General features: G+C 41.4%; 1 protein-coding gene across 4 annotated transcripts in view; it reads right to left on the bottom strand.

Moving 5' to 3' along the window:
* Nucleotides 1-17767, bottom strand: part of MTCL2 (microtubule crosslinking factor 2) — a 168601-nt gene that overhangs the window by 79304 nt on the left and 71530 nt on the right. For all 4 annotated transcript variants that reach the window (XM_073606601.1, XM_073606599.1, XM_073606598.1 and 1 more), the window contains exon 4: nt 9355-9408. In XM_073606601.1, coding sequence (XP_073462702.1) covers nt 9355-9408 — 54 coding nt within the window. The remainder of the gene's footprint in view (nt 1-9354; nt 9409-17767) is intronic.

The following is a 17767-nucleotide window of genomic DNA, read 5'->3' on the forward strand; positions in this document are numbered from 1 at the left end:
TTCACCTACCTCTGGATCAATGGTGGGTGAAGGATTGTATCATTTTTTAAATTTATTTTTTATTGGTTGAACTAGATGGACTTGTCTTTTTTCAACCTAACTATGTAACTATGGGGTTGATTTACTAAAGGAAAATCCACTCTGCACTGCAAGTGCACTTGGAAGTGCAGTCGCTGTAAATCTGAAAACCAGGGGAAGCTCTGCTGATTTTTATCATCCAATCATGTACAAGCAAAAATGCTGTTTTTTATTCTCCTTGCATGTCCCCCTCGGATCTGCAGTGACCACACTTCCAAGTGCACTTGTAGTGCAAAGTGGATTTGCCTTTAGTAAATAAACCCCTATGTAATATATATTCCTTAATGCCACAAATTACATAAATGTCTGAAAATTAAAAAAAATAAATACAAATAAAAAAACCTAGAAGTGGTGTTCATATGCACAAGCTGGATAGTGCAAAACAAAAAAAATGCATGTTAAATCTCTCTAAAGCAGTACCCTAAAAATTGTACTTTTGGCTTTCATATCTCCTTAAAAAATAGTGCACACTATGGGTCTAGGCCAGCGATAGCGAACCTTGGCACCCCAGATGTTTTGGAACTACATTTCCCATGATGCTCATGCACTCTTCAGTGTAGTTGACCATCATGGGAAATGTAGTTCCAAAACATCTGGGGTGCCAATGTTTGCCATCACTGGTCCAGGCTCTCATGTGCCTTGAGCCTCAAAGCTGTTTATCTGCACTGCGAGATCTAAGGCACTGCTGTCTGCTAGTCTCGAGAGATTTGTAGTGAGGTTTGGAGTGGTCACTATAATGCTGCTCACTGCTCTTGTTGGAGAAGAGCTGAGGACCTGTAATGGAAGGATTCCCCTGTTTCAGCTTCATGCATTCTGTGCTTCCTCCATCTCTTCAGTCATTTCATGATTGTTTCTCTATCAGTCATCAGGAGTGCAGCTCACCCTGGTACTCCACCAAGATGGCCAACTCTACCCAGAAATATAGTGTAATAAAGGATATTGTAAGTCAGTAACTGGCAAAATATCAGCTGAAGGAGACCTCAGGCAATACTGGTGACTAGCTTTCTCCTCCGTTTGCCTTTTTTTGGGCACAGCTTCCACAGTACATGTCCCCTTTAACCTGTTCCTGCTTGTGTAACAAATGTGCAGCAGCAAAGGGTGGGCTTCGATGCCCACACTCCGCTCATATGCATCACTGAACAGTCAATGTTTCTGTGCTAAGAGTGCACTCACTGCATTCCTAGCACAGAGGCCGAACCGTCAAAAGGTAACTTTTGTACCTACTAAATGATGGTGGGACCAGCTCCAAATCATGTGACCACTGACAGCCAATCGCAGATCCTTCCCGATCCCTCGCCGGTGAGAACCGCTGGGGTGGGTGGGACTGGATTAAGCAATGTTACATACATACATATCCACCCACAATGAGCACAAACGTACGTTTCAATTTTCAAGTACGATGACTTGCACATGCAACTTTTGGTGGCCTCTCGCATTTGAATATTTATATACAGTATATCATATGATACAAGGGGACAAAAAGGTTTGGAATGGAAAGATTGATAGGCTATTACTCCCTTCATTTAATAGCTCATTCAGCTGCAGTTGAAGTTTGTAGTTTTTTTTTTTTGTTATGTATGATATTTTAAATCATGCAGATTTGCTCTATGCCACTTTCCGATGACGATGATGAAATTGTTGAGCAACTCCATTTTTTTGGAGCATGCACATTTCTTTTTCCCAACCTAATATCCTAGAGATGGCATAATGCACTTATTAGGTTTGGGGCTTAATGTTCTATGGAATGGAGCCCAAACCCTGTTTTATAATACACCAAGCACAAATCCTCAACTGGGGAAAACACAACAAGCTCAGTTCTCATAGTCCCCAGTTTTCACTTTTGATTTGGTAATAATAAAAAAAATATGTATGTGTGTATATATATATGTGTGTATATATATATATATATATATATATATATATATATATATATATATATATATATATATATATATATATATATATATAAAATTATAATGATTTTCTAATCAACGATGGGAGAATCGTGCAAGAAACTTAAATCGAAAAAGAAATGTGCAAGAAAAGAAAATTCCCAAAAAGAAAAAGAAGATTCCCGGCCACGAAAATTATTTTCTGTAGCAACATGAGGTGAAATTGAAGGCTTGGTTGGCTGAATTTCTAAACCAATGGTGGCATCATTGGATCACAAAACGCATACATTTTCTGATTTTCAAAAGAAAATTCTTTCGAAATTCGACCGTGTATGGCCAGCCTTACCCTTTAAATTCAGAAAATAAATATGATGTGAAGTGTGACGCCACAGGACAGAGCCCAAAATAAATCTAAAAACATTGAACCTTTAAATAGCACTGATTAGAAGAAAAACATGCTCCACTTTTTCTCAAAGCATTGAGGTTGGAATGCCTGGGTGTGCTACCGACTACCATTTGTAGCAAGTCTACTTTTTTGGAATGTTTATACATGTCATTGGTCAACAGGATATTCAGATGAGAGAAAACCATTCAGGATGCAAAAACAACTGGATCTCTGATGTCTACTAACATCAGTTTAAAAAAACTAAGCTTTGGGACATGGTCTGTTGCATATCAAGTTTTTGGGGCTTGGATTTAAGAATTAAAAAAAAAAAAACAAAAAAAAAAAACAAACAAAAAAAAAAAACGCAAGAGCAATGATCTTCTGATTTGGTCTTCTTTCACATGGAGTGGAGTGCGCTCTGATCAGCGGGGGATTTGTGAGTAGATCCCCTGCTGATCGGAGCCGACAGGGATGTCACATCCATACTCGTTTAGTTCCGTTGTCAATTTACATCCGGCTACCTCCAATCCAGTCTCCAGACACAGGTCCATTTACATCAACCTGTCTATAGGGCTCCATGGACCTTCCAATCAGGTTCATCTGAAAAAACGACAGGCAGGCTTATTGGAATGCCCGTGGAAAAAGGGCCATAGTCTCCACCCTTCTTTAAGCTGTTCTCCCAATCACAATAGGAAAAATAGAAGGAGCTTTCGTCAGAATAGGCTAGCAATAAAAATAATGGGGGGGTCGACTGATATAAACTTTTTTGAAGAATCAGCAATGGTCACTTACCAATATTGCTTTAAGGGGTTGTATTATACCGGGTGATACCTGCAGGTATCACCCCGGGACCATTCTTTAGATCGGATGGTCAGCTTTCTTGTAATAGCAACCGATGCAGCTAAGCAGCTTCTTGGCTGTTATTACAAGCAGGGGGAGGGGACGCCCCCCACTCCCCCGGATCCCCCGTCCCTCCAGGAGGCCCAAACGACCAGCTGGCACGTCCGCCGGCTGGCCGGAGAACCTAACAAAGCCAGAATCAGCTTCGTTTGCGTCTCGGATCTAGTAACCTGGAAGCCATGTCATGACATAACTTCTGGAATAACTAGCATCCTAAAAGGCACCAGTTTTAAAAAATAGAGAGTATTCAAAAACGCCAATCTTGGTGTTCTGAGTACTTTCAAGTGAAGACGAGGCCCTGGATCCCTCCATAAAGGGTACCTGTCACTGCCTATTACAGTCAGAAGTAGGGGTGCAATGGATCAAAAAACTCACGGTTCGGAACGTTCCTCGGATCAGGAGTCACGGTTCGGATCAACAAAAAAAAAAAAAAAAAATCTCCCCCACTGTAATATCCACAATCTCGGTATTGGTAGGGTATTGGCACTGCTGCCATCCGATCTCTCCCCTCCACTGTACAGATCAGTACACAGAGGGGAGAGAGGAACCGGCGTCATGACATGACGTCGGTTTGTTACAAGTGATTGCTCCGTCATTTGACGGAGCGATCACGTGGTAAACAGCCGCCGGGTGTACCAAGATGGCCGCCGCTCCGGAGCTAGGCCCAAGCCGCGGCCTTTCCTATGGCCGAGGCCACAGAGCGCTCCGCGGATCGCGGGTGTCCTGTATGGATCAACCTCCGCGGATCGGATCACGGATCAATGACAATCCGTTGCACCCCTAGTCAGAAGGGATGTTTACATTCCTTCTGACAGCAATGAAAGTGGTTAAAAAAAGTTAAATCTACAGAATATCGGCACCATATATCATCTGAAAGTTGCCTGATAGGCAGCTGACAAATCAGTATCGGCCGTGAAAAAACTACATCGGTCGACCCCCCAAAAAATAACCACACTCTTAAAAGAATCCACAACTACAGTGGGTATAGAAAAGAATCACCCCTTTAAAATAATCACATTTTGTTGCTTTGCAGCCTGAAATGAAGACAGATGCAGTTTGTTTTATCCAGCTGTATTTACTCAGTCCACCTTATAATATCCAAGTAAAAAAGGATCACCCCTCCTAAAAATGTCTTATAAAAACTCAGTCAGGTGTAGCTAATCACCTTGTTAAGGGCACACAAAGCCATTTGACTTTTAACTGTCATCAGCTGTGGTCATTTTGATTAGCTCACCAAGAAAAGTTTTCCTGGAGCATTTCAGTCCCTGGTAGTGCAAGTGAAGCAATCAACTATGGGTGGCACGGCACTGTCAAAAGATCTCCAGGATAAAGTGGTGGACAGGCACAAGATGGATAAAAACATTTCAAAGGCTTTGTCAATGCCTAGAACCACAGTGAAGTCCATTATTAAAGCGGAGTTCCACCCTAAAGTGGAACTTCCGCTCATCGGATTCCTCCCCCCCTCCGGTGCCACAATTGGCACCTTTCAGGGGGGAGGGGGTGCAGATACCTGTGTAATACAAGTATCTGCAGCCATTTCCGGGCTTAGACAGCCGCAGAATATCCGTAGAAGCCGCCCCCCCCCCCCCCCCCCCCCCCGTTGTGTGCTGGGAAACACACAGTTCCCAGCACACAACGGGGACCAGTGCAGAGGCGCAGCACGACTCGCGCATGCGCAGTAGGGAACCGGGCAGTGAAGCCGCAGAGCTTCGCTTCCCGATTCCCTGACCGAGGATGGTGGCGGGGGCAGCCGAGCGATTGATCGGCTTCCGACATCGCTGGACCCCGGGACAGGTAAGTGTCCATTTATTAAAAGTCAGCAGCTGCAGTATTTGTAGCTGCTGGCTTTTAATATTTTTTTTTTTAAAGGTGCAGCTCCTCTTTAAGAAGTGGAAGGTATTTGGTACAACACAGACCCTCCCTGGATCAGGACGTTGCTCCAAATGGGATGAAAGAGCCAGGAGGAAACTGGTCAGAGAGGCTACCAAGAGGCCAACAGCAACTCTAAAGCAGTTACAGGAATTTATGACAAGAGTAGTCATTGTGTGCATGTGACAACAATATCACAAATTCTCTACAAATGTGACTTGTATGGGAAGGTTGCAAAAAAAAAAGCCAGTACTCAAAAAAGGACACATGCAGTCACGACTGAGCAATGCCAAAACGCAACTTTCTGATTCTGAGGCCATATGGAAAAAGGTGTTTAGCCAAATAATTACATTTTAGTCTTGTTTGACCAGAACACCAAACGATATGTCTGGCGGAAATCCATCCAAATACCACCATTCCTAAATTAAAAGCATGGAGGTGGTAATATCCTATTATGGGGCGTTTCTCTGCAGCAGGAACTGGAGCACTTGTCAGGATAGAAGTAAAAATAGATGGGGCAAAATACTGTCAAATTATTGAGGAAAATCTGCTGTCTTCTGCCAGAAAGATGTCAATGGGAAGAAGATTCACCTTCCAACATGACAATGACGCAAAGCACACAGCAAAAATGACCACACATTGGTTAAAGAAAAAGGTGAATGGCCTAGTCAAAGCCCAGACTTAAACCCCATTGAAAATCTGTGAAATGACTTGAAGACTGCAGTCCACAAACAGTCACTATCACATTTAACTGAACTTGAGCAGTTCTGCGAAGAGTGGGCAAATATTGCAAAGTCTAGATTTGCAAAGTTAGTGGCCACATATCCCAACAGACTAAAGGCTGTAATTAAAGCAAAAAGGCGGTTCAACAAAATACTGAGACAAGGGGGTGATCCTTTTTCCAACTCAGTAAATCTGTTTTTGATGATTTTTCTGACATTTTGGCGTTTTAATTTTCACTTGGATGTTACAGTGAGTAAATATGGCTCGATACAACAAAAACTGTGCGCCTTAATTTCAGGCTGCAAAGCAACAAAATGTGATTATTTTAAAGAGGGCGATTCTTTTCTCTACCTACTGTAGTATATCAAAAAACAAAGGCTTCCTCAGACATATCCTCGGACAATTATTAATTATGTTGCTTTTAAAAACAAGGATTTAAAATTAGCGAAAATTTGTTTTAGGACATGGTCAATTTTTACTGTCAAGTTACTAACAGTCTTATGTAAAATACTTAAGAACATACTCTTAGATTGTAAGCTCTAAGGAGCAGGGCCCTCTGATTCCTACTGTAATAAAGTCTATTGTATTTGTACTGTCTACCCTCAAGTTGTAAAGTGCTACGTAAACTGTTGGCACTATATAAATCCTAAATAATAATAATAATACACAGTATATTTACTAATAAACATTTGGCTTCGAGTTCAGTTTTAACATCTGGATGACAAACCCACAAAGTGGAGTGCAGATCGGGCACTCCAAAATGGTTATTTTAGGTAGAGCCTGCTGGGCCCATTTCCCCTCTGCTTTCTTTGTACCTCTTGGGGACTTCAGATGCAAAGAAAACCTAATTAGCGTTACTCCATCACAAAGGACAAGGAAACCCATGCGTTCTTATGAGTAGAATAACATACTGTTCTTACAGCTTAATGACAGTATTCGTGGCTGTAAAAACAAAATAAAAAAAGTAGTGGCCCTTTGTACCAACTTGTACAAATATTTTGAGCGAGGCTTGCTGCAGCTGACTACCGCTCTGTGTGCTGCTGACAACTTCCCCTGTGTGGTTTATCTGCCATGCCATTACACAGCACAGAATAGCATTTGTCCAAGTCTCCCCTTCTCCCTCCGAATATTCCCTCCCTCCCAGATGCCTTCACACTGTAATCAAGGGAACCGTTTCAAAGCCCCCTTTATTTTTAACGAAGGCAGGAGCCTTAATCAAAGGACTACAGAGATGGAGATAGGGGGTGCGGGAGTGGAATACTAATGATTGTGCATAAATGAGCATATTCATACTGGCACAAATCCTCAAAGGGGAATAAGTCTAACGCTTTTAATTAGGGAATAATCGAGCAAAACATGAATCAAATGTCACAAGATTCATACAGTAAACAAGTTGATGTGCAAGAAAATAACCCTACCTACAAAGAAACATACCAATAGTGTTTGTGGTTATCCTCAACTACCATCTACTAAAGCAGCACGATTCTGGCTAAAAATGAGAATCACAATTTTTTTTGCTTCGAATAAAGATCACGATTCTCGCGGTGTAACATCATCTTTCACATTATACAAAAAAAATTGGGCTAACTTTACGGTTTAGTTTTTTTAAAATTCATTAAAGTGTTCTTTCTCAAAGAACGTTGCGTTTGAAAGACCGCTGCGCAAATACAGTGTGACATAAAGTTTTGCAACAACCACCATTTTATTCTCTAGGGTTTCTGCTTAAAAAAAAATTAAAAATTAAAAATAAATACATTTTATATAATATATATATATATATATATATATATATATATATATATATATATATATATATATATATATATATATATATATATATATATATATATATATACACATACATACATATACACACACATATACACACACATATATATACACACACACACGTGTGTCAGAAAAAGGTTTAGTCTTTAAGTGGTTAAACTGACCTCATTTACAGACCGAAGTTCATCCCTTTGATCTAAAAGAATTGAATGTTACAATGTTTCTCTTTAGCGATAATGTGAGAAACTTGGCAGGCTGCCTGTTTTGTTTTTTTGACAGCTATCGGCTTGAGCAGAGGACTCTCTGCACTGAATCAGGGAAATGCTTTAAAATCGGATGGGGGGGGGGGGGGGGGGGGGAGAATCGTGATCTCAATTCTTTAACGATTAATCGCGCAGCTCTACATCTACTGTTGAAAAAAATAAATAGGGCAAAAAAAAAATGGCTGACATTTTTGAAAATGCTAGTTGTTTGGCTATCCATGGTTTGACCTATTTCTAGATAACTGACCTGGAACAAGTCAGTGAAGTCTGGGTTTATAATATGCATATTCGATCCTGCCCAGCGGCTCAAAACATCAAAGATATTGTTAGGACTACCAAGAAACTAGAATCTTCAGGGTTTTTTTCTTTCAGCAATTTGTATTTATATTATATTTTCCAAGACTCCAATATTCAGAGCTGCTTATAGTAATCCGTGTCTTCAACCACTCAAAAAAAGGTCACAAAGAAGGTGGCCATCCATAATAGTTTAAAGAATACATCCGGGCAGGGAAGTGTAATACTAAGATGATGCAAGAAACCAACACACGAGATGCTAGAACATTTATAAAATTTTTTGGTATTTTTTTTTTTGGATGGTCTGACCTTTAGAGAAGTACTGAGTCCTCTGCTTGCCTTTGGTTAGGCACATCTTTCAAACCCTTAGACCCCTGTATTGCCTGTAGGCTCCCAGCAGCTGATGTTCTCACTGTTACTAAAATTAGCACACCTTATTTTGCATGGTGTCGCTGTGTGGAGGCAGCCATCTTGGTGGAGGAGCAGAGCATTGTTTCCTTATGTCAAAGCTGCCCCCTAATAACTGGTGATGTAATGATCAAGAAGCAGCAGGAGAAGTAGAAGAAGCAGAGATCCACAAAATGAATGAAGCAAAAGCAGGTAGATCCTTGCATTGCAGGTCCCCAGGTACAGCTTCCACTCCAGCAAGGAAAACAGTGAACAGCACACATATATTATTTATAGGCGCAAACTACACAAATACAGCTATAAGTCTACAGGGCAGTCCTAGGCAAAGGCACATACCAGGAGTGGTACTGCTAAAAACTATTCACCTTTTTAGTTGAAATAAACTTTAAAACAGATTCTAAAGAAAAACAGCACTCTCATATTTAACTGGACTTTCAACAGAGACCACCAGAAGTGCCACTTGATTTGGTTTAATGAATACCAACTAGGGATATTACAGTACTCCATTCTAAGGGAGTCCAGAGAGCTTGCTTGGGTGGGTCTATATTACTACAAAGTGATCAAGTTTTCTTGGGAAAAAAAAAAAAAACATTTAAAAGTCTGATTGTCATCTATAGGAACCCCACCATTAAGCTCCTAACTTCCAACCTACCATAGACAAAATGACAGAAGCAGCTTAGCTGATTGCTATTGACAGGAACTCCCCATAAAGAAATCACAGAGCCTCCCACACAGGCAGAATGCCATGGCTTACCTGAGGAGATGGTTTCTTCTCCACTTTTCCAGACCTTCTCTTTTTTAAAGAGTTCTGTAAGAAAAAGTACATGTTAAGTGACAAGACCACCAAAGCACAATAACAATCAGAAGTCTTGACATTATTTTCTGCATTACAGAAATGCCATAAAAAAAATGAATAGTCAAAGCATAGATGACTAATAAAGTGGTTGTAAACCTCAGATGTGAATAATGAACAAAGCATATCCTTCTCTAGTGTGTACTTGTTTTAATTAACACCACCAAGTGTAATTTCTGTGTGCATGAGTCACTTCTTACAAGTTTTCCCGACACCAAGAGAAAAAAAGGTGACAGGGAAGGGACCTCCAGCTGATTGACAGCCTCAGTTCTGTTCCTGCTTGCTGTGTGAAGGGGGTGTGTCCTTTCCCTCCAATCAGCTCTCAGAGATCTCCAGAGTGTAATTTTAGCTCTATATCCCCTTTTTTTCTGAATGCTCAGATAAACTTTATAAATGCTAGACTTTGAACGGATGTAGAGAAGATTGCAGACAAACAGATACAACTTATGTAGGAGGATTTGCTTCATCTCTGTGCATCACCTGAGACGAGTCACTTCACTAGGTATATGTAAGGGTTTACAACCACTTGGAACAACCATTTACAGAAGGAAAAATAAAAAAAAGGAACTTATCTGGGTTGGGGTGGAGAGGCACTTAGGGGCTCCTTTAGAAAGGCACAAAAACACGGCGAGTGTTATTATTGGGTAACCTTTAAGAAGTTAGGGACCCATTATGCTGGTCACTTACTGTACACAACTATGGTATTTTAAGGCAATTTTAACCACTTTCAACAAACTTTCGATAACAGCCAAGCAGAGGAATGCCAACTTCCATCCATGGTTTCTATTGGATTTAAAGTGCTAGGGGTAGCTTCCCTTATTCCATTTGGGCTCATACACACAGACATAAACAGGCGTGTGGCTTTACAGAGTAAAATACACAGGCTGCTGCATAATTTTGCCCATAGGAATCCATTACACAATAAGCTGGATATACTGGTGTTTGCATTTACATGTGCACACATTTGGGAAAAAATGCCCATATGCACGCGTAAAACGCAAATACCAGCATTTACAAAAGCACAGGTATATTTTCCTGAATGCACACATTTCACATTCAGCCAAATACGCCCATCTGTGTGCACATTAACTGCAAGCAATGCGGTTTTCATGCTATGACCTGTGTACAGTGTTTTTTTTATTTTTTATGGGCGGAATAAAGTAGCAGCTTGGGCTCCTGGGTGGTGTATTATAAGCTGTACGGCCGCATGCCTGCAAGTTCATCCGCATGTATGACCCCTTTGTTTCTGCAATTGAAACCTGATTGAATGTCTAAAAGTTGCCATCTGTATGTGGTCAGTATTAGCCTTTTACCAAAGGTTAGAGGATTCTGGGAAGATTCAACGTTTCAAAAAAAAAAAACAAAAAAACAAATTAATTAACAAAAATGATATTGCATCGTTCAATACAAAACTGATCACCGACAATGGAAAAAAATGGGTAAAACTGGTTCAAAATGACAGTCCTTGTAAGTTCTTGCTCTGAAGATGGTTGTCCCTAAAATATGCTATTAGTACAAACCTGTCTGACCCAAATGATATGCAGTCTAATGAAATCTGTTCAAATCATAAAATCGTATAAGATACGTACACAAAATATTTTTCTTGCTAAACACAATCAGAACTAAGCGAACGAATATTTTGGGTGTTTTGCTAGAACATCTAAAGAGCAGCTTACAGAAGGCTGTTTAAGATGCACAGCAAGTTACAATCTGAGAAATCCAATTAAAACCCGCTGTTAATGGCTGTTAGAAAATCAATTATTTCACCAGGCTTGTTAATGAAGTCACAGCTTACTGGTTCAGTATTAAAGTAGAATTCAGTCTTCATGACCGAGGATGCACAAATCTGTATTGGGATAGGAAAGAATGCCCCACCATGTGCTGAACTCAGGTCATATGTGGACTTTAAGGTTTAAGGGCTCCTTCACACTGGAAAGCAGAGCGGGAGATCCGTGTTCTGTGCCGTTTCCCAGCACCGCCTTCCAATCGCACTGCCCTTGCGATCTACAGCAGACATCAATGCAAAGTTAAAGTAATATTGAAGGCAAATTTCTAAAAAAAAAAAAAAAAAAAAAACACGTTATACTTACCTGCTCTGTACAATGGCTTGGCTCAGAGCAGCCCCGATCCTCCTCTTCTTGGGTCCCCTGCCAGCGCTGCCTTCCCCTCCCTCTTGCCAAGTGCCCCCATAGCAAGCAGCTTGCTAAGGGAGCACCCGAGCAGGCTCGCTCCCAAGTTGCTGCTCTGTGTGTCCATTTACACGCGTAGCGCGGCTCGGTCCTTCCTCCGTTCTCTCCTCCTCGGCTCGCTGCCTGCGATTGACAGTAGCAGAAGCCATTAGCTGTCCCAGCCAATGAGGAGAAAGAGACTGGGAAGAGCCCATCGCTGGATCAGGATTGGGCTCAGGTAGGGTAAAAATCTGGAAGCTGATTGGTTTCTTTGCAGAAGTGAGCCTGATTTTGCATTCTCCACCTTTAGTAAATTAGCCCCCCAGTGCGTTTCAAAAAGTAATGCATGCACTTCTTTAGCTGCAGTGTGGTACAGTGCGATTTTAGCCCATTCAAAATGAGTAGGCTGAAATCGCACTGCACAGAACTCCATGTGAGTCACACAGGAACTGGTAGTACCAAACAGTGAGTTTACTCCATGCCAGAAGTAGGTTTCAGGGCTTTTTCTGCCCACTTTTACTTAAAACAAAGCAAAAAGTTCACATTTGAATAGTTTCCCACGCAGGGGGTTCTCACCATCAAATGCGACAAAACATATAATTCAGCCTTGTGGCTCTTTGCAGTTTTAGTCCTCCTGACCAAACACGTCCAGTGCTCGTGCACATCCGCTGTACCTCACCTCTGTGTCTTTTCTGCAGCTCCCTATTTGCGGTTTCTCACGGACTCCCTCTCAGGCTCGGGCCTTGGTCTGTCCTGACCTGGACAGTATGGTGCATAGCAGCACCTCTTACACACTGACCCCCTCGGGAAGGTGGGGCCCTGAGCTCTAATCCTGCCTCCAATGCAGCACACATTATTAAGCTTGGTACACACTACAGTTTTTGGGGTTGCACAAAGAAAAAAAAAAAAAAAAAAGACAGCCCTGGTCCATTGTACCAACCATGCAAGGTTAGTTCAGAGATCTCCCCTGCAGAGCTGTTGTGTTTTGAAGGGGGGACGCCCCCACCCCCCTTTAGTGTGCCTGCTTCCTGCAAAATATAGCCCAGGCCGCCATTTTAACCAGTGGCATAGGCTCCACCAACCACAGCCCTTACAGCTAAAGAGACCCCCTCCCCCCTCCATGGGCTGAACAAGAGGAATTAATAGGTTTCCCCATCCATGCTAAGTGCTGTCAGAATACCTGCCTGCAATTGGTTGGAAGCAGTCATTGTTCAGCCAATATTTTTTTCCGTCCAGCTCCTTCCATTTTCCTATCAAATTTTGATGAATCAGGCTTTGACATCTAGCATTCTCTGCCCCAAGTTCCGCTTCTAGCCTGTTTAAAGAGAATATTGCCTGCTGCTCATACACAATCTATACACTCTCTGGTTCATAAAAGTTAAATATGAATAATGGCCGATCCACTTTTGCCTGCAATAGTCCTTGGGTGCAGGACCAGCTTGTCATTAAACAGGTATATACAAAACACTAGGTTGACAACAAAATGGGTAGAATCTCAAATATATTTCATCAATGTCCCAGCAACAGGGTAGGTTGGGATGATGCCATCTCTTATGCCTCGTACACACGGTCGGATTTTCCGATGGAAAATGTGTGATAGGACCTTGTTGTCGGAAATTCCGACCGTGTGTAGGCTCCATCACACATTTTCCATTGGATTTTCCAACACACAAAGTTTGAGAGCAGGCTATAAAATTTTCCGACAACAAAATCCGATGTCGGAAATTCCGATCGTGTGTACACAAATCCGACGGACAAAGTGCCACGCATGCTCAGAATAAATAAAGAGATGAAAGCTATTGGCCACTGCCCCGTTTATAGTCCCGACGTACGTGTTTTACGTCACCGCGCTCAGAACGATCGGATTTTCCGACAACTTTGTGTGACCGTGTGTATGCAAGACAAGTTTGAGCCAACATCCGTCAGAAAAAATCCTAGGATTTTGTTGTCGGAATGTCCGAACAAAGTCCGAACGTGTGTACGGGGCATAAGAGTTTTTCAGTTAAACTTCAGAAGGTACATAAACAGCCTACATCAGTAGCGAAGGCATTAAAGTGTTACTAAACCCAGCAAATCAATAAAATATTTAAAAAAAAAAAAGTGTTACTTAACCCAGTAATACGAAAATAGTTCATCTGCACCGCCCCCCCCCCACACACACACACAGTGCCCATAGCTTATAAATCTTTTTACATTAAAATACTGCCTTTTTGGCTGATCTGTATACCACGGTCACCTGATAAACTGCAGGGTCTGCCCGAGTGTTCAGGTAGGTATGGGAGGCAGATCATCCATGAATCAAGATGTGACGTCCCACCCACTGTGTTCTTTAAGTACTGGGCATGGAGGAGGAGGGGGAGACTGGGCTGTTATTTAGGATCTGTATACATCCCCAAGTGTGTGATGTCAATATTATGCGACCTGAAAAGCTCTACTCAACAAGGAAATGTTCTCTCCAGCAAGAGAGACCAAACTGAGCATGTGCAGCAGTACTACCCTCACTGTCTTATTTGGCCTTGCCAAGAGAGACCCTGCAGGAGGGGGAGGGGGAATCTGTCCATACAAGATCAAATTCAGAGGTTTGCTATATAGTGCAAGTATACGCAGCACACCTACACACCATCCCGCTGTCACCGCTTCTCTCGCTACAGTTCCATTGTAATAAATCAAACTTGAACCACTAGAGCCTATCTGTATACACTTCAGATCTGTGACATCAACATGTAATAAACTACATAAAAACACACACTGCTGTCTTCTGTCCTTTCTTAATGCATAAGAGGAAAAACAACAAGTTACCTCATCCCCGCCATTGTTTGCCTCTATTTTTGGCTACACAATGGAGATTTCCTCTGTTCTGCTGTGTAGTGAAGAGAAAGCAGACAGGTCTACATAATATAGAGAATATTTCCCTACAATAAGCACTAATGAAAGGGAATAGTAAAGATGTCCCATCATACTGCAAATCAATAAAAATGGCATTGGGAAGAAGGGATCAGGGCAGGGACACAAACAAGGCAGAACTTTTTTTTTTTTATAGTAAGGGAGTAAGTAGAGTAAGGGAGGGGTATAACCCCTGTAGGGTTGTAATCTGTGTTCCATTGGGGAGATTCACCTCCACTTCCTGTCCACATAGCCAAAACAGGAAATGAAAGGAAATCTCTGCAAATTAAGAGAATCCATTGTGGACCCCCAGGTCACCAGAACTATTGTCCCCATTGGAAGATTTCCCCTATATTACTTTTCTGGGGACAATCCAAAATTTGGGATTTTCGTTTACTTTCACTTTAGGTAATGGTCAACAGGACAAATAGAGAGGGAGAATCTCCCCAACGGGGGGCACAGACAGCTATAAAAACTGACAGGGGTTCTAATCCCTCTCCACTCCATCCAAAACTAAAGAACAGTTTTGCCTTATATACTTTAATGAAGAACTTAGGAGTTCTAACATTTTTCATGTGAAAGGGATTAGCTTAATGTGAATAATTTACTAACTAGTGTGTGTTTTCATAACCTACTTTCTATGCATCGCCTGAAAAAGAGAAAATCATTATATATATATATATATATATATATATATATATATATATATATATCACACACACATACATACATATACACACATACATACATACATATTATATATATATATATATATATATATATATATATATATATATATATATATATATATATACATATACACACACACACACATACATACACACACTAGATCAAAAAGTATTAGGATGCCCGCCTTTACGCACACACATGAACTATAATGGCATCCCAGTCTTAGTCCGTAGGGTTCAATATTGAGTTGGCCCACCCTTTGCAGCTATAACAGCTTCAACTCTTCTGGGAAGGCTGTCCACAAGGTTTAGGAGTGTGTCTATGGGAAGGTTTGACCATTCTTCCAGAAGCACATTTGTGAGGTCATCCCAAAGGTGTTCTATCGGGTTGAGGTCAGGACTCTGTGCAGGCCAGTCAAGTTCCTCCACCCCAAACTTGCTCATCCATGTCTTTATGGAACTTGCTTTGTGCCCCCGGTCCAAATCATTTAGTAGAGGGGGGATTATGGTGTGGGGTTGTTTTTCAGGGGTTGGGCTTGGCCCCTTAGTTCCAGTGAAGGGAACTCTTAGACCTCTTTCACATTGAGGCGCCTTTTAGGTCACTTTTGCACTAAAAATAGTGCCTGAAAACTGCTTCCCATTCATTTCAATGGAAGCTTTCACACTGGAGCGGTGTACTTGCAGGGTGATAAAAAATGTCCTGTAAGCAGCATCTTTGGGGCATGTTTGGAGCACTTTAAAAACGCTTCAAAGCAGCTTTTTTTTTTAGGGTCAAGTGACCTTAAAAAAGCGCACCACTAGCTCTTGCGGTCTTAAGGGGTCAGCATACCAAGACATTTTGGAAAATTTCATGCTCCCAACTTTGTAGGAACAGTTTGGGGATGGTCCCTTCCTGTTCCAACATGACTATGGACCTTGCTTTGTGCAACAAGACATGGATGAGCGAGTTTGGGGTGGAGGAACTAGAGATAGAGGGATAGAGATATATATATATATATACAAATATAAAAGAGATAGAGAGAGAGAGAGATATATATCTCTCTCTCTCTCTCTATATATATATATATAAAAAAGATAGAGAGAGAGAGAGGGAGCGATATCTCTCTCAGATATATATATAGATATGGGACACTTCAACCGGACATTTATATAAAAATATAAATATAAACACATATTCTTGGGAATACAAATACATTGTATGACAAAGGATTCCCAGAGCACTATGAAAGAACAGAAGTTGTCTCTTCTCAGGACTACTGTACAGAGGGATGAGGACAGAGGGAAGGAGTCACATGCGAGCAGAATGAAGACCTTTTGCTGCTGCTTCTTCATTGTACAATCAACAGATCAGGGTGTGTTCTTTTCTGCTGTAGTGGAGCTACAGAGCCTAGCTGTGGCATGGGTGCTTGCTTGGATGACCCAAAAAAGGCTACACATATTACACTTTTTCTATATGTAGAAAACTGTGTACTAAAGCGGACCTTCGGTAATTTTTTCAACTTTTCATCTATTAAATCTTCTGCCCTTGTTGTTTTAACTTTGGATAGTAAAACTTATTTTTTGCACAGCTCTATCGTGAGAGTTTGCCAGCAAGGGAGGAAGGATGAGTCATAAGAGGGCCAATGAGAGCTGCAGAGCTGGTGTGCCTCTGTAAATCCAGGAAGTGAACAGGCAGCAGCTTCAGCTGCCCACAGTTAAAATGGATGCAGCCAGACTTAGTGGAGGGAGATTTCTGCAGCATATTTGGCAAGTACAGAATCACAGTGAAGCTTCAGAATGGCAAAGATGTTTTTATTACAAATTATGTGAGCAGACTGCAGTTCCTCTTTAACCACTTCCCTATGACGTCCTGGACTCTGAGTGGGGAGTTCCTCTTTAAGCAGTTTGCCAAGAGATAAGTGTAAAGGATAGTGGACCCCAGGGATAAAATCTGAAAGTAAAATGTTTCTAGCTACAACCAACCAGATGCTCTTTCACTGGGATACGACTGGCTGCGACGCTATAATAAACACTTTTTGTGAGATCCCGGAGTGTTTGTAATGTGCAGGAAATGAGAAGGGAAAGTGTCAGGACAAAGCTTGAGAGTCATTGCAGTTCACAATACAATCACATCCTTAGGACAGTTTCCTTATGTACTGCAATTCCTCCGTAGAGGACCGTCCTGAAACTAATCGCCTGACAACTGCTGGGAACAGATTGTGTTTCACACAGCAGCCCCCGATCTTCAAGTAACACACGGATCGCATGTCGCTTAATGACAGAACAGGCGATCCCCTCTCATCACAATGCACAGACCTCCAGCCTCCAGGTTACCCTCCTATTCTTGCTGAACTCATCATACTGCATCTTATAAACGGGAACTCGATTTCATGAGTGGACAGCTGAACAGAAATATATGAGCTCACTGTACAAGGAACGGAGGAGTTTATACAATTTGTGCAAAGTTTCCAAAGTCACAAGTGTGCCATAAAAAAAAAAAAAAAAAAAGAAAAAAAAAAAAAAAAAAAAGTAAAAGTAATATTGGTTGTAGTGAAAATAAAAAAAAAAAAAAAAAACTCCTCAAATGCAGCCAAG

The sequence above is a fragment of the Aquarana catesbeiana genome, linkage group LG12, assembly GCF_042186555.1.
Source record: "Aquarana catesbeiana isolate 2022-GZ linkage group LG12, ASM4218655v1, whole genome shotgun sequence".
NCBI lineage: Eukaryota > Metazoa > Chordata > Amphibia > Anura > Ranidae > Aquarana > Aquarana catesbeiana.